Source organism: Entelurus aequoreus, linkage group LG11, assembly GCF_033978785.1.
Source record: "Entelurus aequoreus isolate RoL-2023_Sb linkage group LG11, RoL_Eaeq_v1.1, whole genome shotgun sequence".
Lineage (NCBI taxonomy): Eukaryota > Metazoa > Chordata > Actinopteri > Syngnathiformes > Syngnathidae > Entelurus > Entelurus aequoreus.
This window is the reverse complement of record NC_084741.1, coordinates 33,098,486-33,124,780: the sequence shown is the minus strand read 5'-3', so window position 1 is coordinate 33,124,780 and position 26,295 is coordinate 33,098,486. Positions and strand designations below refer to the sequence as shown.

The following is a 26,295-nucleotide window of genomic DNA, read 5'->3' as shown; positions in this document are numbered from 1 at the left end:
CGAGTTGGGACGATCGATCCAATACCTGCATTGTCGATATTAAAGTGGTGTCGTTATAAGATCGAAACTGTTCAGTTTTCACTAGGGATGTCCGATTGATTGATTGGTTTGATTGAGACTTTTATTAGTAGGTTGCACGGTGAAGTACATATTCCGTACAATTGACCACTAAATGGTAACACCCGAATACGTTTTTCAACTTGTCGGGGTCCACTTAAATTGATTCATGATACAGATATATACTATCAGATATATACTATCATCATAATACAGTCATCACACAAGATAATCATCAGGGTATATACATTCAATGTCAATCAATCAATGTTTATTTATATAGCCCTAAATCACAAGTGTCTCAAAGGGCTGTACAAGCCACAACGACATCCTCGGTACAGAGCCCACATACGGGCAAGGAAAAACTCACCCCAGTGGGACGTCGGTGAATGACTATGAGAAACCTTGGAGAGGACCGCATATGTGGGTAACCCCCCCCCCCCCTCTAGGGGAGACCGAAAGCAACGGATGTCGAGTGGGTCTGACATAACATTGTGAAAGTCCAGTCCACAGTGGATCCAACACATCAGCGGGAGTCCAGTCCACAGCGGGGCCAACAGGAAACCATCCCGAGCGGAGACGGGTCAGCAGCGCAGAGATGTCCCCAACCGATGCACAGGCTAGTGGTCCACCCGGGGTCCCGGCTCTGGACAGCCAGCACTTCATCCATGGCCACCGGACCTATGCAACTCCCCCTCGCAAGGGACAGGGGAGAAGAGGAGAGAAGAAAAGAAACGGCAGATCAACTGGTCTAAAAAAGGGGGGGTCTATTTAAAGGCTAGATTATACAAATGAGTTTTAAGATGGGACTTAAATGCTTCTACTGAGGTAGCATCTCTAACTGTTACCGGGAGGGCATTCCAGAGTACTGGAGCCCGAATAGAAAACGCTCTATAGCCCGCAGACTTTTTTTTGGCTCTGGGAATCACTAATAAGCCGGAGTTCTTTGAACGCAGATTTCTTGTCGGGACATATGGTACAATACAATCGGCGATTGAATTATTTACATTATTTACAATCCGATAATGGCTTTTTTGCCGATATCCGATATTCCGATATTGTCCAACTCTTAATTACCGATACCGATATATACAGTCGTGGAATTAACACATTATTATGCCTAATTTGGACAACCAGGTATGGTGAAGATAAGGTCCTTTTTTAAAAAAAATAATAAAATAAAATAAGATAAATAAATTAAAAACATTTTCTTGAATAAAAAAGAAAGTAAACCAATATAAAAACAGTTACATAGAAACTAGTAATTAATGAAAATGAGTCAAATTAACTGTTAAATGTTAGTACTATTAGTGGACCAGCAGCACGCACAATCATGTGTGCTTACGGACTTTATCCCTTGCAGACTGTATTGATATATATTGATATATAATGTAGGAAGCAGAATATTAATAACAGAAAGAAGCAACCCTTTTGTGTGAATGAGTGTAAATGGGGGAGGGAGCTTTTTTGGGTTGGTGCACTAATTGTAAGTGTGTCTTGTGTTTTTTATGTTGATTTAATAAATAAAACAATAACGATACCGATAATTTAAAAAAACGATACCGATAATTTCCGATATTACATTTTAAAGCATTTATCGGACATTTCTAGTTTTCACTACTGCTGTTTGTTTTGTTTTGTTGATAAAACATATTGATTATGTTTAATACAATATTAGATTATTATTGGACAAAGGAGGAATCTGGGGGGCAAAATGACAAAGGATTTGAATGCCAATAGTAAACATGCACCTGGGGATAGGTTGATTGTAGGGGTGTGGTAAAAAAATCGATTCGAATTCAAATCGCCATTCTCACATTGTACGATTTAGTATCGATTCTTATTTTTCAAAAATTGATTTTCTTTTTTTTTTCTTGTCTTTTTTTTTATAAATCAATCCAACAAAACAATACACAGCAATACCATAACAATGCAATCCAATTCCAAAACCAAACCCGACCCAGCAACACTCAGAAATGCAACAAACAGAGCAATTGAGAGGAGACACAAACACGACACAGAACAAACCAAAAGTAGTGAAACAAAAATGAATATTATCAACAACAGTATCAATATTAGTTACAATTTCAACATAGCCGTGATTAAAAATCCCTCATTGACATTATCATTAGACATTTATAAAAATTACAAAAAATGAACAATAGTGCTTGACAACACACTGTCCAATATTTTCACAAAGATAAAATAAGTCATATTTTTGGTTCATTTAATAGTTAAAACAAATTTACATTATTGCAATCAGTTGATAAAACATTGTCCTTTACAATTATAAAAGCTTTTTACAAAAATCTACCACTCTGCTTGCATGTCAGCAGACTGGGGTAGATCCTGCTGAAATCCTATGTATTGAATGAATAGAGAATCCTTTTGAATCGGGAAAATATCGTTTTGGAATCGAGAATCGCGTTTAATCGGAAAAAATCGATTTTGAATCAAATTGTGACCCCAAGAATCGATATTGAATCGAATCGTGGGACACCCAAAGATTCGCAGCCCTAGTTGATTGGCAACACTAAATGGTCCCTAATGTGTGAATGTGAGTGTGAATGTTGTCTGTCCATCTGTGTTGGCTCTGCGATGAGGTGGCGACTTGTCCAGGGTGTACCCCACCTTCCGCCCGAATGCAGCTGAGATAGGCTCCAGCACCCCCTGTGACCCCAAAAGGGACAAGCGGTAGAAAATGGATGGATGGATGGATAGTCAATTGTTTGGATTCAAAATGACGTCACGTCCGGCTGATAGAATACTCGTGGTGGTCAAGCCAGTGCAGCCTCTTCTCAAAAATGCCCTATTGCTGGTGTTGGTTCCCGGCTGTACGAACCGTTTGAATCGCAAAAAGGAAAATAGTTAAAAAAACAGGCAACCTTCCTATAATCAATAAAAGTTTCTTGAGAGATAACGAAGAATGGCGGAAGATTGCAAGATTTTATGAAAAAACGACGACAAAAGTTCCACGCACTCCATTACAAGGGAGCAGAGCCGAATGCACGAGTTTGCAGTGACCACATTATAGGTGTGTTTGATATGCTTTTAATGTTTAAGTGTTTCCCATTTAAATGTTATCTTGCAATTATTTGTATTTCTTAAGAAACTTTTTTGCTACGAGTGTTTTGTAAAGCACCACCCCAGCAAGTGTAAATAAAAGCAATCAAATGTGAGCACAACCTAAAATAATTAAGTTTTTACCAAAGGCAACAATCATAAATGAAGCTTGAGCACATACACAATGTTGACATCTATTGTTTTATTTTGAAAAAGACGGGGGAAAGCACTACACGTACTCATAAACGGTGCGCGCAACAGCAAGGGCAGTCAACAGACATGACAGTAGACGTGAAGTTAAATCACGAAATGCAACCTTACGCGAGCAAAAACTATGCATATTTATTTGGGAGAGTCTTGATACCAACTGATACCAATTTTCTGAACCCAGTCACACACAAATAAGTTTTAGTTATCATCGGTTTTGTCGTGTAGAGTGATATCTGGAGCACACCATAGTTCGACAGGCCGGTACTCGACCGAAGAATAATCCTTGATATCACTCGACAAATCTTTTTTAATAAATCATAGGGGTCTATTACATTGTATAGTTGTTTTTTTGCTCATATCTGCTTTTTGCAGTAAGATTTAAGCCTCTTTTGTGCTCAGGTTGCTGTACAACAGCCATCTTAGCTGGGTTAACCAATGCTGGTTTTCACTTCCGGGAAGAAATCACATGTCGAAATACAAGCAAGGTACGTTTTGTTGACTTATTTTGCCCCGTTTTTATTTTGATCAAACAAATTGTATGGGAATTTTGGCACCTCTGTTTTTGTAAGTAATCCACTCCAAGAGGTTCTACAAAGACAAGAGATGTCGATAAATGCTTTAAAATGTGACATCGGAAATTATCGGTATCGGTTTCAAAAAGTAAAATTAATGACTTTTTAAAACGCCGCTGTACGGAGCGGTACATCCGTTAAAAGCAGTACAGAGCAGTTGCGTCTTCCAGTCAGCAGCCCCTCCCCTCTCCCCTCTCTCACACACAACACAGGAGTTGACGACTGCAGCATGAGAGGTTTACTGGCGACGCTTGATGACCTCATCAAACCGCCGGGAGCGCAGCATCACAACAACAAGAGTGTGTTGTTGCCGGTGCTGTAGCCGTGGCTAACAAGCCAGCTCGCTCAGTGACTGACTAACGACACCATGTCTATGGTATGGGATTATTTTAAAGTGTGTCTGACGGATAAAAAACTGGCAATTTGCAATGACTGCAAAAAGTTGGTTATGCGAGGAGGAACCAAGATGTCTTCCTTTAATACAAGCAATTTGATCTCCCACCTCTTCAAGAATCATAAGGAGATACACGATGAATACAAGCGGAAGATGGATGAAAAGCAAACACAGAAAGCAGCTTGCAGTGAACGGAGATGCCCTGTCTCAACGCAGCATTTCAGAAGCTCTGGCTGACTGCTAGGCCACTTCAAGCACTCACCACTAGCTTGCAGCACATTTGTGTTACTCATACAAATACACTAGAGCAGGGCAGATTGAGCCCAGTTTATAATTTCCTGTTATACAGTATGCCAGGCAGTCTACTAAAGGAGGACTATGTTATTGTTTACTTTATTACTCGAGTATGCTCTGGACCAGGGGTCGGCAACCTTTACCACTCAAAGAGCCATTTTGGCAAGTTTCACACATTAAAGAAAGTAATGGGAGCCACAAAAATGTTTTTAAAATTTAAAATGAAAAACACCGCATACAAAGCTTACATGCTTTGTGCTATGTTAACCAGGGGTCTCAGACACACGCACCGGCACGCACTTTAACGTGGGAATTGGATGTTAGTGCAGCCCGCGAGTTTTGGATGAATGTCGCTTGCGTCACACTTGCCAACCCTCTCATTTTTCCCGGGAGACTCCCGAATATCAGAGCGTGATGACACTGCATTTGGCGCCCTCTACAGTCTGCCCTATCAGTGTACCTGCTTGGCCACAAGTGGAATTTTAGCTTTAGCTTGCTCACGTAAGAGACAGCAAGGCTACTAACTCAGCAGCCACACATCTTACACTGACGGTACCAATACCCAGAATCCCATGCAGCCCTAACTCTTCCGCTCAACCAACCACGAAGAGGGGGGGGGGGGGGGGGGGTTGATGTGTGGGGGGATTTGGTGGTAGCGGGGTGTATAATGTAGACCGGAAGAGTTAGGACTGCATGGGATTCTGGGTAATGGTTGTGTTGTGTTTATGTTGTGTTACAGTGGGATGTTCTCCAGAAATGTGTTTTTCATTCTTTTTTGGTGTGGGTTCACAGTGTGGCGCATATTTGTAACGTAACAATGTTGAAGTTGTTTGATACGGCTATCGTCAGTGTAAGCTGTGTGGCTGATGAGTAACTATGCTTTGCTGTCTCCTGTGTGAGCAAGTAATAACAACATACAACATGTGGCTGGCCTGGCATGCTGTAAGTAAATGCTGTAGAGGACAATTACTGCAGTGCAATTAGGGCACGCCCTTTAAATAGTAATTAGAGTGTTAATAGGATTATTTTTCCCTGGGAGTAGTCTATGAGAGACACTGACATCCATAAGTCTCCTGGGAAAATCGAGGGGGTCGGCATGCATGTAGCTGAGCCGCATCAGAGTGGTCAAGGAGCCGCATGCGGCTCCGGAGCCGCGGGTTGCCGACCCCTGCTCTGGACTGAAGCTGTGTGCCTTCATTGTTTTTGTAGCTGTAGTTTTGAGGCATGTTTAAAAAAAGCAATGCACTTTGTGAAAGTCAAAGTATAGTATTTCCCATAGTTGTAGTGGGTATTAGGATTATCTCAGGGAGAGCATGTCCCAAATTCCAAGCTGCTGTTTTGAGGCATGTTAAAAAAAATAATGCACTTTGTGACTTCAATAATAAATATGGCAGTGCCATGTTGGCACTTTTTTCCATAACTTGAGTTGAAGTTGTTCTCTTATTTTGGAAAACCTTGTTACTTTGTTTAAGGCATCCAGCGGGGCATCACAACAAAATTAGGCATAATAATGTGTTAATTCCACAACTGTATATATCGGTATCAGTTGATATCGGAATCGGTACATAAGAGTTGGACAATATCGGATATCGGCTAAAAAGCCATTATCGGACATCTCTAACAATTTACCAAAGTGTACAAAAACCAAAACAATTTTTCCATAAGAAATAATGAAAATCCAATTAAAACGTTCTAGACACCCCAAAAATATATCTTATAGAGAATAAATATAGTTTTACATTCCAACAACAAAGTAAAATACATACAAACAATGAATGAAATGAATATTTGACATCAATTTTACCGTTATTGAATGCTCTTGTTGGTAAATCAGCCATCAGACTGTATAATGCATATGTTCCTTTTTGACTGTACTTAAATGTATAATAGACTGTATTTATATTATTCACATGTGAATAATGCTGTATAATAGACTGTATTTATATTATTCACATGTAAAAAAATACCCAAGTATTTATTGTTTATTGTGAGAGAATTGTGGTGCTGAATTTCCCCCAGGGATCAATAAAGTACTTTCTATTCTATTCTATTCTAAAGATGCCACTTTTGTACTTTACTACGAGTTCTTATTTGAATTCAATAGAGCAGTGATTATACGCCAAAGAATCACTTAATTGAATATTGTAATGTAACAGTTGTATTTTCCTATATTCAAACACAATGTTACTGTTCAAATTGTGTGTAATGTCACAATATACATGGTAAATAAAACCTTTGCCTTGTTATTGATTAATACTTAGGCCTACTACAACATTGTATTTAATGTTGATCATTATGATGGTACTTGGAGAGCCAAGTGTTTTGTGAGGTGGTATTTGACTAAAAAAAAAAAAAAAGTTTGAGACCCACTGCAATTGTGTTGTGCACCTTCTATGTCAAAGTGCTGGCACTTGCAACTTTCTTTGGTACACTCCATTTACAGGTAGCGGCGATACTGGCTCTGTGTTCCCTGGGTATGGAAGAGATACCAATATATGTTTAGTAGTAAACACAAACTGGATATCATTTTTACATTTTCACTTTTATTTAAACAGGAACCTCCTTGACAAAGACACTAAAAATGACAATAAAAAAGTACACAGAGACAGTTATTAAACATATTCACAGATTTTTAGAAAATAATAGCAATATAAAATAAACGCACTTATTCTTCCTCAAAATATAGGTAATATTTTCTCTTGTCCCAATCATCACAAGTCACACGATACCAAAATAAGTTTGTACCGGTGTTCACCGCTAGAGAGCACTGTTTAGTAAGGAACACCACATAAGCAGAAGACGTTGATAGACATATACAATATTTTGTACCTAAATAACACAACATACAGTATATATCACATGCAACATAGGTCCATTTATTAGCCACAAATTAAAAGTTAAGGCAACTCCAGCATCAGCATCATCATCATCATCATCATCATCATCATCATCATCATCATCATCATCACCAGATGGGCAATTCATCATACCTATAATGCATGAAAGACAATAGGGAAGTCATTAAAACATCATGAAATGTAAATAAAATAAACGAACAATTATGAAAAACAATTTAGCTGGTATTTGGTTAGCAGAATGTTATTAAGAGGCACATGCACACCAAAACTGCAGCAAAACAGAAATACTATTTTAATTCATATACATTTAATATGCTCACTAATACTACCATTAGTATACTACTAATGATAATAGAAATATCCCCATATTATAAAAATTAAAAAAACAGACATGCCGCAGATCATAACAAACAACAGAAGCAATTTCTGAATTAAAACAATGATATTTTAAAAAGTATTACAATAAAAATAAAATAGACATAATATTATATCAATTTGTATTTACAGCAAAGTAAAAATAAATATGCGTTATTACAATGATGGTCTAATATTGTATATTTTTAACAAAATAATTTTAACTGCTGTCAAAATAATTAACTAACAACCGATCATGACTGCAATTACCTGAAATAAGGTAATATGACTTACAAATAAATACATTTACTTTTTTTACTTTTTCAAAATACTGCTGAATTGTAAATCATTTATATTAAAGAATACACTTTGAAATATGTTTATCTTTGCTTATAAAACAGACGATTATATACATTTTTATTTACGGGAAAAAAATAAACCTGTATGATAAGGTGACCTGGTATTGTTTACTTTTAACAAAATTATATATATATATATATATATATATATATATATATATATATATATATATATATATATATATATATATATATATATATATATATATATATATATAGCAGAGAAACCTGTGAAACAGACTTGTATGGATGAAATAGCCTCTGTGTTTTTACCTGACCTAACGTATATATATATTTATATTTACATATAATTGCTGTAATAGTGGTTTACTAACCATTTATGATAAATGCAGCTAAAATACAGTCGATAAAGAGTCAAAAAAAAATATTTAAGGGGATTTTTTTTTTTATTGTAAAAAATAAATAAGATCTCAATTTAAATAATATTTCAAAATTATACACGTAGAAATAGATTATTATTACCTCAATAGATAGACATATTATTAGATTAATTTGCATTTTCAGCAAAATAAAATAAAAAAAAATAGACATACAATAAAAAGTAGGTTAAAATGAAAAAGTAGATTCAAATGGAAAAACACCACTAAATTGTAAATAAATTATTAAAAAATAAATAAAACTTGGAAAGATGTATTTGTAATTTGTAAAACAGATTAATAAACATATTATTAATTAAATGTTACATGTGAAATAATTTGGAATAAGTCAGTAATGAATAAAATATAATAATAGAGCATTACATTCCTGCTTGCACCAAATAGATAATGCAAATTATATCAGGCTAATAAACAGCCATACAAAACTGTAATTAAATCAGAAGGATGTTGTTTGATTTTTAGGTCCTACCTGCCATAATTGGATCCAGGGATACTCTCTGTGCTCTCCTTTACAAAAAAATCAGAAAACAGTGTGTCTGGACTGTCTCTTTTCCCGTACCTGTGGATGGAAAATAGTGTTCACTCCTGTTAATAAAAAGAACAAGGAGACACATCGCTGTCTCACCTCTGCCTTGTGATGAGGTTGATGTAGTGTCTGAGTGCACTGTAGTATTTAGCAAGCTCCTCAGGTGGTGCTCCTTCTTTGGGGCTGACAGGCTTGCGTGGATATGCTTGAATGCCCGAGTGAACACAAGCCAGCAGGCACAGAAGGACAACCAAAGACATCCCAGCAGTGAATCCTAAAAGGGGGGGAAAAGAGATAAAGTTTTACTGTATAATAAAAAGCGGTGGTAATCATCCAAAACCTACAAAAAAAATGAAATTCAAGCCAAAACCCCCCCAAAACAATGCACATACGTTGTTAAAGGCTGGAAATGCTGCTTGTGAGGCGACTTCCACTCTGTTCAAAGCTCCTCTATATGCCTCGGCTGTTTTATACAGGGTGTGTCGCGTAGTAGGAAGGCAGGCGTTCACTTGTACAGCTCCCCTGAGAAACATCCACCGCCTCATTAGATTAGTAATCTCTGCCGAGGATACAAATGATGCTATTTCATTACACTTATGACTAATGAAAACACGCACAAGCTACGAAATGAAGCAGAAACTAACTTTAAAAACTCAATTTTCAACTGGACTCACAGTTGTGATTCACACAGTCTAGTAACGCATGAGCAAGGTTTACGTAATTTTCATCTTCTACAGCAGGGGTCTCAAAAGTGTGGCTAAAGTTCTTTGTTAGCCCTTACACAAGACCTACACAAGACCTGCATCAGAACTTTATGAAGGAGGATTGAGGGCAGAGATATTCAACTAAAATGTTTTGGGGGCCACATTCCTAGAAAGCTAAGGACTGAGGGGCCAGACTTCTCCCTTCGCTATTAGTAGGGGTGCACAAAAAATTGTTTCACATCTGAATCACGATTCTTATTCATTCTGATTTTTCAAAAGACGTTTTAGGCCATCTCAATGCAACCAGAACGGGCTTTTCTAACCTGCTTGAAAAATGTTCATTACAATTATTATCACAAATAATACAAAGAGAGAATCCATTTGAATTGAGAATTGTGTTGAATCGAGAATCGATTCTGAATCGAATCGTCACACCAGGAATCGTAATCAGATCTAATTGTTAGGAGCCCAAAGAGTCACACTCCTAACTATTAGTCCTATTTTGTGTATTCACCAGCATCTTCTAAAGTAGACTTTTGATTTTGGTGTATTTATGGTGTCAGACTTACAGGAGCACTCTACTGTTTTTATGGACCTTTTGCAAAAATGTGAGTCTCTCACAAGTTTTTTTTAGAATTAGATTCGGATGTGAATCTATCTTTTTCAGCACCCTTACCATTAGATGGGGAAAAGACAAAGGGGGGTGATTGTGATGGGGGGCACAGTAGGACCCGCTCCTCATCGAGAAGAGCGATATGTGCTTTCTTTCATGTCAAGAGTCTCCAAAAATGTTCAACAAAACCTGAAAACTCGCTAGATTTGTCACTTGTCTGAATACTCGCTAAATATAGCCAACAAGTCTCTAATTTGGCAACAATCATCCTTCCTGCTACACGTCTTATTCTCTGGCAGAACATGTGTGTATGTGAATGTGCGTTAAAGTGTTACTGTGTTAATAAGAGTTACGACACATAGTCCCGTTATAAATGTTTATGAGTGGCAAGTCTTTATTTAATTATGGTTTTGTTTATTTGTGGCAGGCTGCCATTTTTAGCAGAGTACCTTCATGTTTAGGGGCTCAAACTCACAGAATAGTGACCTAACTATAAATATAACACAACTCAAGACTTTTGGGAGGTAAAGAAATGGAATGTTGTCCAATGATGGAGTCAGTGTCCTGATATCAAGACAATTTTAATTAGCAAGGACAAACGTGAAGGTAGCAGGAGTCACATACAAGCAGAAAGTGAAGGCCTGACAAAACAATATACTACTTTTGAGACCCACGTAAAACGGTTGTAATTGAAATATTTTATTTTCTAAAACACCTTAAGTCTAAACTTTAATCACATCTTGGTAGTTTTATTTCCAATCCATCATGGTCATATATAAATCCCACAAGCTCCCTCACCGTCCAAATACTTCTGCAAGCCATTGTATCTGCCATACAATAATATGTGGATATGCTGCAAGATATAAGTGCATTAGAGTCCAGTGCGCTTCAGTAATCAATACCTTCTGAATGTTGTTGTTTTACAGCACGATCGGCTCCTTAGCAACCAGAGTTGACTTCCATTAAGACGTTAAACTTAAACGAAATGCATAAACACTCACAGGCCGGTTTAAAATTGATTTTAGTTTGCAGCCTTTAAATAATAAATAAGACTAATGAATGGACAGACTCAATCATTTTCAATGTTGACAAGACACAAATAACATTGACAATATGAAATAATTCAGAGTTGAAATGAATTACAAAAGAGGAAGCCGTCTTTGTAATATGTGTCATATATTGTAAGTGTGTGTCACATGACTTAAACAAAGGCAGCTTTTGAGTGCACATTCTCCTAAAAAACAGCCAATCGCTCCAACCTTTAAACTTGGGAGTTGTTTGTAATGGAGGACTCTCAGGCCCTAAATGATGGGAACACTTTAACACCACTTTCTGACAAGAACATTACAGTAGATTGGGAAGAAAAGTCTTTGCAGGGTGTGCAAAAACAAAACCCTTTTGCCATTTATGTATGTTTTACAATAAAATATATGTTGAAATAAACATTATTGAGTTGCAAACATGTTGATTTAGAATATTAAACGGATGATAGACCATTAAAAAAGAAACGACAGAAGAAGCTGCAAATGGAAGGTTTAAGGAGGGAATTATGTAGATTTATACAAACGATTGCAGAAACCACACTGAAAAACGTAGAAAAATAGATCGGCCTACTACTTATCTTGCAGTGGACAGTTATTCAAAAGCTGTTTTTTGCATTACGCATGAATCTTCACGTCTTCGCATAAGTCGCTACAGTGCACGCCATTGTGTCTTGCCATATACTGCCCCAACCATTGGTCAGCTGTTGTACTGCAAAAAAAAAAAAAAAAACATTCTAAAACAAGATGGCTGACAGATGTGCAGAGCATTGGAGGAATGTCTTGTCCGTTCCTTCTCGACCCGTAGTGCTAAAAAATATATGTGGACTTCAAGCAACAAATAAAGAGCAATATAATTACAACACATTTCTGAAAGCTGGTTTTGTAATTTGAGGAAGTTGTGAATAATCATATGTCCACTAAATTGGACTGTAGGCATCACCAGTGTTGGGTTAGTTACTGAAAACCAGTAACTAGTTGCAGTTACCAGTTATTTTATTTCAAAAGTAACTCAGTTACTAACTCAGTTACTTACACCAAAAAGTAATGCGTTACTGTGAAAAGTAACTATTTAGTTACTTCTTTTTTTAATTTTTAATTTAAGGCTCCCATTAATGCCCTTTTAGTCTTCATTTCAGTGCTGTTATTGCACTGGAGAATAATACAATCTGTTGATCAACTTGACATGCATTTGCATCACTGAACTCTGCTAAGCAATGTGGTCTACATACAACACACAAAGACAAAGATATGTTTCAAAGGGCCAATTTATTTTGGGCCAGAAAAAATTGACAAAACTATTTTAAATAGCTGCAACATAACATACATAAGTAACAAACCGCATAATAACATGTCACAACATAGCTGTAAACCTGGCTTCACCCAAGGAAGGCACACATGACATGATTATATGTCATGTCACTATATACAGCACACATACTGCTATAGACACGCCTAACCAGACATTTTTCTCTCTCAAGGAATTGTGAAATAAAATCATGTGTTCAGGAGATCAACACTGTACTGAAGCCCAGAACACTCTACACATGTCCCCACTTTTAGTTTAGAGAAAAGGAAAGATTGGCCTGGCCCACTAGCATCCCTCTTTATGTTTGTGAACTTTATAGTCTGTACATTTAGAGTGATGTGATAATCAAACACTCTAGAAGTCTAGAATGAAAGAGTATATAAGAGAATTGACAGAGTGTGTGTACCTTCAGTGCTGAATGATGAGCAGAGGCAGAGTTTGGAGTGTCTTCTTTAGCTTGCTTTCCATGTTTATGTACTCACTGTCCAGGAACTTGGAAAATGTTTTCGTGCCATATACATACTTTGTAACGCGTTAGTCCCAACACTGGGCATCACTAGCTATATTTTGACTGCCATTTTAGGATGTTGTATGTCACTGTTTAAAAATGTATTTACATGTCATGTCATTAATATTGGTTGGTGAACAGGTTTAATACTAAATGTCTATATTTGTCACAATTTAATTTAATTTATTGGTATTATTAGCAATGACAGTTGTCTCAATGTGTATTATTGTGATTCTCCTTTCTCCATATACTGGAGTACCTAATGAGAACATTTCTCATACTCAACTTATTTAGTAGAGATGGGAATATTTGGATTCAGAATCGTTCCTCAATTCAACAAGATTATTGCAGTATAAAATCTGGTATATAAATGATAAAAAAACCTTTCAAAAAAGGTTACAGGTTATAAAAGCTCCTCTCGGCTGCTGGCATAAGACTTATGCACATGGTGTTGTCCTGAAAACAATTTTTTTAAAGTGTATTTTTACCCCAACTCCAACTCAATCCCAGCTGTACAATACTTAGGATAAACATTTACAAAGCAATTGAGAAGACATACAAATACAATTCAAAAAAGTAAAAACAAGAATGAATAAAAGCAACAATAACAATAATAACAACATCAGTAAAAGATGTTTGAGCACAAAAAAAATATTTTTCTAAAGCAATGGTTCTTAAACCTTTTTCACCAAGTTTACCTTAGAAAACACTCAGTCCGCCAAGTACAACCATAATGACCAACGTTAAAATACAGTAGCATAGTAGGCCTAAGTAATAACAAGGCAGAGGTTTTATTTAAGAAGTATATTTAATATTTTTGGCCACTGAAACATTACACACTGTTTGAACAGTAACACTGTGTTTGAATATAGGAAAATAAAACTGTACTGATTATTTGGCGTACCACTAGATGGAGCATGTGTACCACTAGTTTAAGAATCACTGGGAAAAAAACAACTTTTTTTGTGCGCATTTCTGAATTCGGAATAAACAAAAATCACTATATTGGTGAAAATAATTTTTTTTTGAAGCACATCAACAGTGTAAGTGAAGTGCAGGGACAAGACAATAGTAAAATAACATACATAAATAGTCCATCCATCCATTTTCTACCGCTTATTCCCTTCGGGGTCGCGGGGGGCGCTGGAGCCTATCTCAGCTACAATCGGGCGGAAGGCGGGGTACACCCTGGACAAGTCGCCACCTCATCGCAGGGCCAACACAGATAGAAGAACAACATTCACACTCACATTCACACACTGAAATTAATATGACTAAATATATAAAATTAGTACAAACAAACAAATACAATTGTAATAGTTTTTGGTGTGCACTTGCACTTCAAAGACATGAAGCAGGAGGAAGCAGGAGTGGGAGTCGGCCGGGCCCTCCCGAGTCCACCGCTACATTTGGGACCCAGGAGATGGCGCCATCGGAGGAGACGACCTACCACAATGGACCGCGCTGAATCGTCTACGGACTGGGGTCGGTGGCTTTGGGTCAACAATGAAGACGTGGGGCTTGGCGGACAGTGCGGCATGCGAGTGCGGTGACCCTGAGCAGACCGTCGACCATATAATCAACATCTGCCCCTTATATGGACCGCCCTCGGAAGCCAGCCTCTTCCACCTAGGACCAGAGGTATGGCTACGCCACACTGAGTTGGACATCTGACGTTACACGAAAGAAGAAGAAAGACATGATCTTAGAAAAGCTTTTAAGAACGCATGCTATGGTTGTTACATTTCTATTGAACTGCTTTTGTATCATAACGTTCTCCTTTTGTTGTGTGTATTCGTGCGGCACAGCTGACATGGTTGCACCAGGAAGAGGAAAGTTCTATACCAGATCTGGGCATTCTGCGGCCCGCAGGCCACATCCGGCCCTTTGTGCGTCCCTGTCCGGCCCGCGTGAGGCCAATCATAAATTACAAAATACATTTTAAAAAGTATCTATGTCGAGTGTGCAATACAACGGTGCTGCTTTTGTTTTGAAAAGCGTCATTTGTATTACTTCCGTGTGGACGTATGCGCGTGCGTGATTGTGAGTGAATGTGAACAGCTGCAATCACAAATTACAAAATAAAGTTGAAAAAACATCTATGTTGTGCGCGCAATACATCTGTGCTGCTTTTATTTTGAAAAGTGTTATTTATGGGCGTATGTCCGTGTGTAACCTGTGAGTGAAGGTGCACAGCGACAAGTGATGCACGGTTTACACCCGAGACGCTAAAAAGAGAAAAGTTGATGACGAATGGCGTGTTTTCAACAAGACATGGACTGCCAGCAACGTTCCCTCTAAGGTGCGCGCCTGCGCAATTGCGCACTAGGGATGTGCGTATCGATCCTGTGGTATCGATATATCGATACTCACACGCTACTCATTTGGCATCACTTTTCTGAAAAAAGTATCGATATAAACCAAAAAAACGGCGTGTGGGGGGTGCAAGCATCACTTTCAGATGTTTTTGATGACTTACTTAACTTACTATGTGCTGGGACACCCCTGTACCTGGCAGAGTATAGAGCTGGCCCAGTCACGTGACAGGAGACAGCGAATGAGCGACGTCAACGTGCAACACACACACAGCCAGCCGACAGCGATGCAGCCAGGCATATCCAGTGTTGTCCAATTGTTGACGTAAAACAGGCATTGTTTTTTTTTTTTTTAGTAATGTTTACTGATTTTTTTTTTTTTAATGATTATCCTAAATTCAAATAATTTCCACACAGGGGAATTTACTGTTAGTTGAAAATTGCTTGAGTATTTAAAACGAGATAAGAAAGAGATACAATTTGGAGATTCTTCATCTTTGCATTACAGTTTTATTTTTTTCCAAAAAAATCTTGAATATATGATTGAATGTGATTTTGGTTTTAATCTGTAACATGATTTCTTACATTTCGAAAACATTAGCCTATTTCATATTTCATTAATTGCTAATTATATCACAAACTTTAAAAAATAACTGCAGCTTCTTGCAATTCGGATTTGACTGTTAATTGGAAAGCCCTAATATTTAATTATTATAATATATAGTTATTATTATATATAATATTTAATTTATTTTTCATATTTATGTTATTTATTTTAATTTTACTTTTATTATATATTGACCATAATAAATGTGGTATAAATGGTCTGTATTTGTCTTGTGATTTGTCTTAAATAATAACAATAATAATAATATTTTTGACTGACAAAAAATTGCCAATAAGAAATTATTGGTATCGGTATCGGTGAAAGTGCAAGAAAAAGTATCGGTATCGTATCGAATCCTAAAAGTGTGGTATCGCCCATCCCTATTGCGCACTGCTCAAGCGTCCTCTGCGCACAGCAAATATATGCCACGCACCAAATCAAATCCCATCTGAATTCTAAACAAAATAAACACATTTATTCTGTGTAATTTTGCAATGCAACTTTGAGTGACAGTGACAACAAGCGGCCCTAACAGTGTTTGTCAACACTCAACACCGTTCAATTGAACACCGTTCAATTATTGTAACGTCTATCGAGATGCTTCGAGGCCAGGAATTATATCGATCACTTTATTAAACAAAACTGTTTATATTCGGCCATAACCACACCAAAAACATGAGTAAAACACTTCTATCTCGAAAAACTAGTGATTTTCTGCCATACAAATCAGGCCAAAACCAACTTGTCATCTGTCACCAACACGCATACCACTGGTGCGTTTATGGCCACACAAAAAGTCGGACAACTCAAACACCACACAAAGTTACACTATGACTCCTCAGTCATATGTGTGCTTATTTTACTGTCATTTATTATTAATGTTAATTTATTTATATTAATCATGGAATGCTGTTACTAAATAAAGTTACAGGAATGCACACTTCATCCTATGCTTACATTTCATTGTGCAACATGAGGATGTTTAAGGGAACTAAATGTGATCTCTGAGAGGGGTACAGATGATTTCCAAAGCAGTGCTTTTGGTATAAAGTTAAGTTAGGTTAAATAAAAGTACTATTATAATTATTATTATTATTATTATTATTATTTATCTTACGGTATATATACAAAATAATATTGAGCAAAATGTAATTTAAATATTGTCGATGTGGCCCTCCAGCAGTGCTCGGGTTGCTCATGCTGCCCCCGGTAAAAATTAATTGCCCACCCCTGTTCTATACTGTACAAAGCTCTAACGCATGTCGTCCACCCTAGTGGCCATTTCACCAACTCCTTGAAAATCGTACCGCATCAACACTGTGCGCATTTGGATGTGCTAAAAGTTTAAAGCTGTGACAAAGAATTTGTCACAGCATTTGTCTTTGTAAAAGTAATGAAGTGTGCAGTCCACAGAGAGCTCATCATTCTTTCACAGTGTGTTGGCTTGATGCTCGTTAATGGTCACATGACTCCGCTAATGACAGCGCCAACCACAGCAGCAGAAAAGTTCAACCAGCAAAAGAAAAAAAGTGCAGCTCCAATGACCAGTGACAAAATATATGCAATAGAAATAATAACTGTTATCCCTGATTGGTACAAATGGGAAAAGGGGGAGGATTAAATAAAGCTTGCTTCTTCCTACCCCTTTTCCAACATGTGAAGAGAACATGATGTATCATTTTGTTTGTGTATACATGTTCGATATCAACTTCAACCATGACCATGTTTTTGAAGATATTATTCATCTTGTATGAAAGCACAAACTTTAATCACCTTCTTCATTAGTTCTACATTTGGTCCGTGTTGTGATCTGGTGCGGCTTGCAGAGAAGGTCAATGACACAGAACGCTCACTTGCTAAGTCCATTAAGACCAAAACTATTCAACCAAAATGTATTTCCTCGCTAAATATCACAGAACTATGCAAACCATTTTGTTCATATTAACTGAAAACCTAGACTCCTTAATGAACCACAACTCCCCAGTGCCGGCAGCACTCATGCACTCAGACAATGGCGCTGCCACAATGATGCTACTACCACCGAGACACTTGCATACTGGTAATCATTTGTGTTACCTGCTGTCATATTAAAGGCCTACTGAAATGATTTTTTTTTATTTAAACGGGGATAGCAGATCTATTCTATGTGTCATACTTGATCATTTCGCGATATTGCCATATTTTTGCTGAAAGGATTTAGTATAGAACAACGACGATAAAGATTGCAACTTTTGGTATCTGATAAAAAAAAAGGCTTGCCCCTACCGGAAGTAGCGTGACGTAGTCAGTTGAACATATACGCAAAGTTCCCTATTGTTTACAATGATGGCCGCATGAAGTGAGAGAGATTCGGACCGAGAAAGCGACAATTTCCCCATTAATTTGAGCGAGGATGAAAGATTTGTGGATGAGTAAAGTGCAAGTGAAGGACTAGTGGGGAGTTGAAGCTATTCAGATAGGGAAGATGCTGTGAGAGCCGGGGGTGACCTGATATTCAGCTGGGAATGACTACAACAGTAAATAAACACAAGACATATATATACTCTATTAGCCACAACACAACCAGGCTTATATTTAATATGCCACAAATTAATCCTGCATAAAAACACCTGCGTGTTTGTTATGCTAGCTCCTAGCTCCTCTGCTACCTCCTAGCTCCATAGAACACGCCAATACAATTCAAACACCTGATCAACACACACAATCACTCAGCCCAAAAGACCGTTCACCTAACCCAAGGTTCATAAAGCTTATATATTTTAAAAAAGTTACGTACATACGCAAAAAAAAGTTGCGCACATACGGTCAAGCGATCAAATGTTTAGAAGCTGCATACTCACAGTAGCACGTCTGCGTCTTTGTCATCCAAATCAAAGTAATCCTGGTAAGAGTCTGTGTTGTCCCAGTTCTCTACAGGCGTCTGTGTATCGAAGTCAAAAGTCCTCCTGGTTAGAGTCTCTGTTATCCGAGTTCTTCCATCTTGACTGCATCTTCCGGGAATGTAAACAAAGAAGCGCCGGCTGTGTACTGTTGTTGCTGACTACGTTCGAAAAATACGTCCATTTCGCACCGACAACTTTCTTCTTTGCTTGCTCAGCTTCCTTCTCCATAATGCAATGAACATGATTGCAACAGATTCACGAACACAGATGTCCAGAATACTGTGGAATTATGAAATGAAAACAGAGCTTTTTCGTATTGGCTTCAATGTGGAAGGCATATCCGTGTTCCCCGGGTTACGTCACGCGCATACGGCATCCTCAGAGGCGTTTCGAACCGGAAGTTTAGCGGCAAATTTAAAATGTCACTTTATAAGTTAACCCGGCCGTATTGGCATGTGTTATAATGTTAAGATTTCATCATTGATATATAAACTATCAGACTGCGTGGTCGGTAGGGTTTCAGTAGGCCTTTAAGTAATCCTCAATGGACCACAGTTCCCCAGTGCCGGTAGCAATCATGCAGACTCAATGTCGCTGCCACCACCAAGACTCGTGTATCTTGGTACTCGAACTTACCAGCTTTCACAGTAAATGTGAGCTTAAATGAACCACATTTCTTCAGTTCCGGCAGGATTCGTGCAAATTCAGACAATGATGCTCCCACTACCAGGACACATGTTGATTGGTCATTATAACTTAACAGCTGTCAAAGAAAATGTGGTCCTCAATGAACCACAACTCCCCAGTGTCGTCAGCACTCATGCACTCAGACAATGATGCTGCCACCACCAAGACACATGTATACTGGTACTAATTTGTGTTGCACGCCGTCACAGTAATTGTGGTCCTCGATGAACCACAACTCCCCAGTGTCGTAAGCCCTCATGCACTCAGACAATGATGCTGCCCCCACCAAGACACATGTATACTGGTACTAATTTGTGTTGCATGCCGTCACAGTAAATGTGGCCCTCAATGAACCACAACTCCCCAGTGTTGTAAGCACTCATGCACTCAGACAATGATGCTGCCACCACCAAGACACATGTATACTGGTACTAATTTGTGTTGCACGCCGTCACAGTAAATGTGGTCCTCGATTAACCATAACTCCCCAGTGTCGTAAGCACTCATGCACTCAGACAATGATGCTGCCACCACCAAGACACATGTATACTGGTACTAATGTGTGTTGCCCGCCGTCACAGTAAATGTGGTCCTCAATGAACCATATCTCTCCAGTGCCGGCAGCACTCATGCAGAATAAGCAAATGACGCTTCCCCCACCAAGACACTCGCATGGTAATCATTTGTGTTACCTGCTGTCATATTATGTAATCCTCACTGGAGCACAGTTCCCCAGTGCCGGTAGCAATCATGCAGACTCAATGTCGCTGCCACCACCAAGACTTGTGTATCTTGGTACTCACAACTTGCCAGCTTTCACAGTAAATGTGAGCTTAAATGAACCACAGTTCTTCAGTTCCGGCAGGATTCGTGCAAAGTCAGACAATGATGCTCCCACTACCAAGACACATGTTGATTGGTACTAATAACTTACCAGCTGTCAAAGAAAATGTGGTCAATTAAACTCATGCAGAATAAGCAAATGACGCTGCAACCACCAAGACACGTGTATACTGGTACTCATTTGTGTTACCTGCTGTTACATTATATGTGGTCCTCAATGAACCACTGCTCCCCAGTGCTGGCAGGTCTCATACAGCCCTAGCACATGACACTACCACCTTGACTGTGGGCAAGACACAATTATCTTGCTACTCACGCGTGTTGAACTTGACAGCGTTTTAGACACAACCAAATTAGTGGTATGTCATTTTCAGTGGGTAGTAAAGCTGTACTGCTGTACACTGACTACTCTAAAGGTATAGTTAAGTTTAATTTCTATAATATTGTCCTCTGAGAAAAGGGTTTTACTGTTTGGTAAATGTCACAGACAGATTTGAGCTGAACCCACTTAAGAAAATATCACTTTATTTTAAACATGATTTAACAAAGTTCCCCTGGCAAAGTGAAAGAGAAATATACATGCAAATGAGGAGTTATGCTTATAATTTATCGTCTCCAAGATCAAATATAAAATCTTCTGGAAGCTTCTCATCAGGCATTCTCCTCAGTTGTTCGTCGTAGGAGCGCAGAGTCCACAGTTTCTCCAGTTCATACACGTCTCTTGTCTCCGGAAGCATGAAGTGGACGACCATATTCCCTGCAGGATGGTCTGACATCATTTCTTTGTGCCACACTGGAAATAATCGACTTCATGCTTGGAACTCAATGTTTTACATACCAAAGTCGATACACAGCCAATCTTCTGCAGCCTTTCCTTCAATCTTCACGTGAAATTGGTGATCTTCCTTCAGGAATTTGTACTGAAAAAAATAAAAAGAAGAAGCGTGTTAAAGATAAAGAGCACAGGTTTGCAGGTGTCAAGGGGACACAATTGCAGGTCACTTACCACTTTGACGGCATAAAGGGCCATAGCGCGGAGGTGTCTGGGTGATACGCCGCTCACCACGATGAAGTACTGGGCGTATTTGATGTGCTCTGGTAATTTAATCACACAGATTTCATCTGCGTTCTCCTGGCGCAGCAGAGACACCAAAACATCCAGGGTGAAAGCCTCAGTCGGCCCTGGAGATGTAAAACAAATGTACTTAAGACTGCATCAGTGGCTATTTTTTCAAATAAGATATTTGCTGAATTCCTATCATAAATTATAATACACAAGTAGATTACTGTCTAAATATTTACAGTGGAACCTCCATTTACCGACTTAATTGGTTCTTGAACGGGGTCGTAAATCAAAAAGTGTGTATAGTGAAGCTAATTTCTCCATAAGAAACAATGTAAATATGAATAATGAGTTCTAGCTTTCACAAACGTCCCTATTTTAGTAAAAGTTAGTACACGCAACATAAAGTACTATACAGTACTGTTTATCAAACAAACATGAATCAACTGTCTCTTTATTAACGTGCCAAAAAAAACGACGAGCTTAACTGTCTTGTATGCGCTGCTCTGCCAACACACGCACACACAGAAGCCCCTTTGGTGCCCTCAGAAACGATCAGAAATCACAAAAATCTTTAACAACTATATTGCTACAAGAATAAACATTTGTTCAAAGTAAAATCCACTTACAGTACACTAACATCGGCAAAAGTCCTCTTGTGAGCTGCTCCTTTGGCTCACAAGAGTTTTTGTGTGTGTGTTGGAAGAAGCGCCGCTGAACGAAAGGTTGTCTTCTCCTCCGCTGTGAAAGAAGTTTTCTTTGGCGTCTTTTTTCAGAAAAGTCTGTTCTCTTCACAATTAAAATCTTGCTGTGGTACGAAGCCGGCAAATACAAAATGGATGCCAGCAGGACAACAAAATGAATGAGTGAAGCGTTGGTACTTAGAGACATGGTTTGCACACAGAGGCATATTTGGCGCAATCTGAAACATTGTAGACCGAAAATCTAGCAAATTGAAAATCGAGGTTCCACTGTATATATCAGGGGTGTCAAACTCAAATACAGAGTGGGCCAAAATTTAAAACTGAACAAAGCCGCGGGTCAAGGTTGAACAAATTAACCTTTTAATAGGGACCCAAACAAGTTTTGCATTGAATATTGAACAAGCAAGGCTTATATAACTTTATAGTGACATGCAAAATCGAGTTTCAAATAATAATAATCAAAAAATATCAATGGCATATCAAATACAATTTAAATAAAAATGTAATGCCTCTTTTCTATTTGCAGCCTTCCGAGGTAAATATCAACATTAACATTTTCCACAGGCTAATTAATTTGAAAATAAAATAACAATGAATAAACCAACCATTCAGGACTTTAAACTGCTCAGTTTGCAACACACTGATCAAATCTGATGTGCCCAAGCCAGATACCTGCCATCTTTTCTTGGATGCCAGTTCATTAATGTCAGGGCTCAGCCTTTGAGCTGAGGCAACTTTCTTTATCGAACGAAGTTGTCCTCCACGAGCTGTCGTCACGTCTGCTTTTCATCCATTGCAACAACGTGCCGGCCCAATCACAAAATATGTGCGGCTTCAGCCCGCAAACACTCGTAAATGCAAAGCATACTTGGCCAACCGTCGTGCGTCGGTTGAGGTGGGCGGGGTTTGGGGCGGATATTGTAGCCCAGAAGAGTTAGGGCTGCATGGGATTCTGGGTATTTGTTTTGTTGCGTTTATGTTGTGTTACTGTGCGGATGTTCTCCCGAAATGTGTTTGTCATTCTTGTTTGGTGTGGATTCACAGTGTGGCGCATATTTCTAACAGTGTTAAAGTTTTTTTTATACTGGCACCCTCAGTGTAACCTGTATCGCTGAAGATCAAGTATGCATTGCATTCACTTCTGTGTGCGTGCCAAAATCGCACATGTTATGTAACTGGACCAGCACTCGTTGGACCGGACAACGAGGGGACGAAATATGAGGGGACGAAATATGAGGGAAGGGCACTGAAATTTGGGAGTCTCCCAGGAGGTTTGGCAATTTGGCAAGTATGAGAATTAGTGGTGTACCGTGGCACCGCCGCTGTATATAATCGGCGGGCCAGCTCTAGTGTTAATTTGATATCACCTCACGGGCCAAGTGAAATTACACGGCGGGCCAAAGTTTGACACCCATGGTATATATAGTTACAATCGACTAAAAATGAGTCAATACAGCCATTGTTGTTGAGTGCCGTCTGCACTGGGGAGATGCAATTAATCGAAATATCGCATGAAATCCATCATCTACTGTGATGTTGTGAAGCAATGAAATGTGATGGATGTATGTACTTTTGTGAGATACTCTATCGTTAGTCACAGTTGGTAGGGGTGTCCTGACACAACTTTTCCCCCTCCGATACAATACCGATATTGGAGCCTTGACTATTGGCCGATATCAATATAAATCTGATACGATAAGCCTGGGCAATAGATAGACCTTATCAATAAATTTGATACATTTGTTGCAGATGATTTAAAAAATTATAAAAGCTATGTTTTTTCTCCTCTTGCTCTGGCATTTTTTTGCCCACACAAGCGTCCTTAGCTTCTGCCTGCCCCCTTACTTCCTTAGCAGCGTTTCACACACTTAGCAAAACATGGCTAATGCTAACACGAACGAGACATTTCTTTCAAAGAAAGAAAAGTGTTGTCAGTTGTCTGTATAAGCATCTGAAACCGAAGTCTCTAGCCGAGTACGGAAAATGCAACTCTACGAGGCGAACAAGACTGCAACAACAAACAAACTCCAGCTATGATGAGAAAGTAGCAGAGTGGAGAACGATCACCTAGGCGATCGCTCTGTACATCGCCAAGATGTGGTGCACATACAATGAAAAAGCCCAAGTTGAACCACTTACAAAACTATATTCATCTAAATGATTTACTTGATTAATTATTTGCATACAATGTACAATACTAAATTTTTATTTACAGAATTATTTTATTCAAAACATAAGTCTTACGTTTGCACTTTAATTTGATTGATTATTTATTGGTTACTGGTATCTATTTATTTATTGGAGTTTATTTATTTGCATGTAATGTACAATGCTATATTTTTGTTAGGCAGAGTTATTGCCTCCCAAAGGAAGCTCTTAATTTAGTTCTTTAAAAATATTTCCACGAAAGGGATCATTTGTATCCGGTGTATAAAGAACATTATACAAATTACAATTTTGCTAAGCGTAAGATGCAGTGTATGCAGCCTCATTTCAAACTACTATTTTTTTATCAAAAAAAAGCTAAACTTGTTTTGAATGATCTGTCATTCGTATTCATTGGTTTCTATAAAAAGTACGGGAAAATCTGAAAAAAATCATAAATCAAATTTTTTGTAAATAAATCTGAGATTTTATTCGTAGGCCTACGATACGATATCAGCACAAATCATCTTCTAGTAGCCAATAGACTACCATGTTTATCTTTTGTAGATGACTTGAATAAATTGCAAGAAAAGACTAAACTTAAGTGTATGGCTGCAACAACTAATCTATTAAATCGATTAAAATCTATTATAAAAATAGTTGGCGATTAATTTAGTCATCGATTCGTTGGTTCTATGCTATGCGCATGCGCAGAGGCATTTTTTTTTTTTTTTTAAATTTTATTTTTTTATTATTATAAACCTTTATTTATAAACTGCAACATGTACAAACAGCTGAGAAACAATAATCAAAATAAGTATGGTGCCAGTATGCTGTTTTTTTCCAATAAAATACTGGAAAGGATAGAAATGTAGTTTGTCTCTTTTATCCAATTATTAATCGATGTAATAATCGACAGATTAATCGATTATCAAATTAATCGTTTGTTAAAGTTATGAAACTAATTCAAGTAAAATAGGAGATTTTAACTCTTTAACACACAAAATATGAATTGCACAAAAAGCCTTACTTGTTTCAGAAAACTTTGCAATTAATGAAAATATGAAATTTGGAAAAATGACTCTGTTATTAACACAGCAATTTGCATGATTTATCCACACCGACAGAATGATTATTTGTGAAGCTGCTTCACTGTCTAGCACACAAATGAACATGATTTTGCTATCACGATCATATTGCCTTCCCCCGCTTGATGTAATCTAATAAAACTGGTTTAACTTACTTTGGCTCAGGTGACGGTTGTCATTAAAGTCGCTATCCGGCTTCCGTGATTCATCTGGGATAACGTCAGTGCTCGTCGTCGAGTTGCTTCTCCCGACGTCGACGTCCGAAAAACATCTTTTGCTCAAAATATGACAAACAGATGTGCGATGTATTAGCGGACGTGAGGCTAAATTAGTACTAACATGTCGGGTAAGAACTTTATGGCCAGAACATACTCTGGTTAAGACACTAGTGTGTTCTAGTAATACTCTACTTTGACATAATAGTGCGTTTATGCGTGTAAAAATGTTCATTATTATGAATAAATACAATTCGGTGGACGACACCTTCAACGAGCAACGCCAAGGTCTGGAAACCGGAAGTAGCAAAGCATCTTAGATTGTGATTGGCTCTCATTTCTTCTTCGTCTGATGAGTGACACAGTAGATGCGCACGCAGATGCATATCGCCTCCTAGCGATTAGATTCTGATGATGACCCGGAAGCCATACCCGGAAATTCAAATCATTACATCCGTCCATCCATCCATCCATTCTACCGCTTATT

The 26,295-nt window shown here is 38.2% G+C and overlaps 1 protein-coding gene across 3 annotated transcripts; it reads right to left on the bottom strand.

The window, feature by feature from the left end:
• Positions 1-7,128: 7,128 nt before the first annotated feature.
• Positions 7,129-26,289, bottom strand: LOC133659998 (peptide YY-like). 3 transcript variants are annotated; one of them, XM_062063000.1, is made up of 5 exons: positions 25,749-25,878; positions 9,478-9,607; positions 9,185-9,359; positions 9,029-9,118; positions 7,129-7,580 (listed from the first exon to the last, which is right to left on the bottom strand). In XM_062063000.1, exons 3-5 carry the CDS (start codon positions 9,343-9,345, stop codon positions 7,556-7,558), a joined length of 276 nt encoding a protein of 91 aa, XP_061918984.1. In that variant the 5' UTR covers positions 9,346-9,359; positions 9,478-9,607; positions 25,749-25,878; the 3' UTR covers positions 7,129-7,555. The 3 variants fall into 3 exon arrangements, with proteins under 3 accessions (XP_061918984.1, XP_061918983.1, XP_061918982.1); XM_062062999.1 differs by lacking the exon at positions 9,478-9,607 and having other exon boundaries at positions 25,749-26,289; XM_062062998.1 differs by lacking the exons at positions 7,129-7,580; positions 9,029-9,118; positions 9,185-9,359; positions 9,478-9,607 and adding exons at positions 21,099-21,350; positions 21,432-21,513; positions 21,600-21,775 and having other exon boundaries at positions 25,749-26,149.
• Positions 26,290-26,295: the final 6 nt, after the last annotated feature.

What these genes read in the sequence shown, in the direction of transcription:
- LOC133659998 (XM_062062998.1), bottom strand. Translation starts at nt 26,043, where the DNA reads ATGAACATTTTTACACGCATAAACGCACTATTATGTCAAAGTAGAGTA. An exon ending in CAACCGTCACCTGAGCCAAA is followed by an intron (nt 21,776 to 25,748) that starts GTAAGTTAAACC and finishes TTACATCTCCAG; the next exon opens with GGCCGACTGAGGCTTTCACC. An exon ending in TTGGCTGTGTATCGACTTTG is followed by an intron (nt 21,351 to 21,431) that starts GTATGTAAAACA and finishes ACCATCCTGCAG; the next exon opens with GGAATATGGTCGTCCACTTC.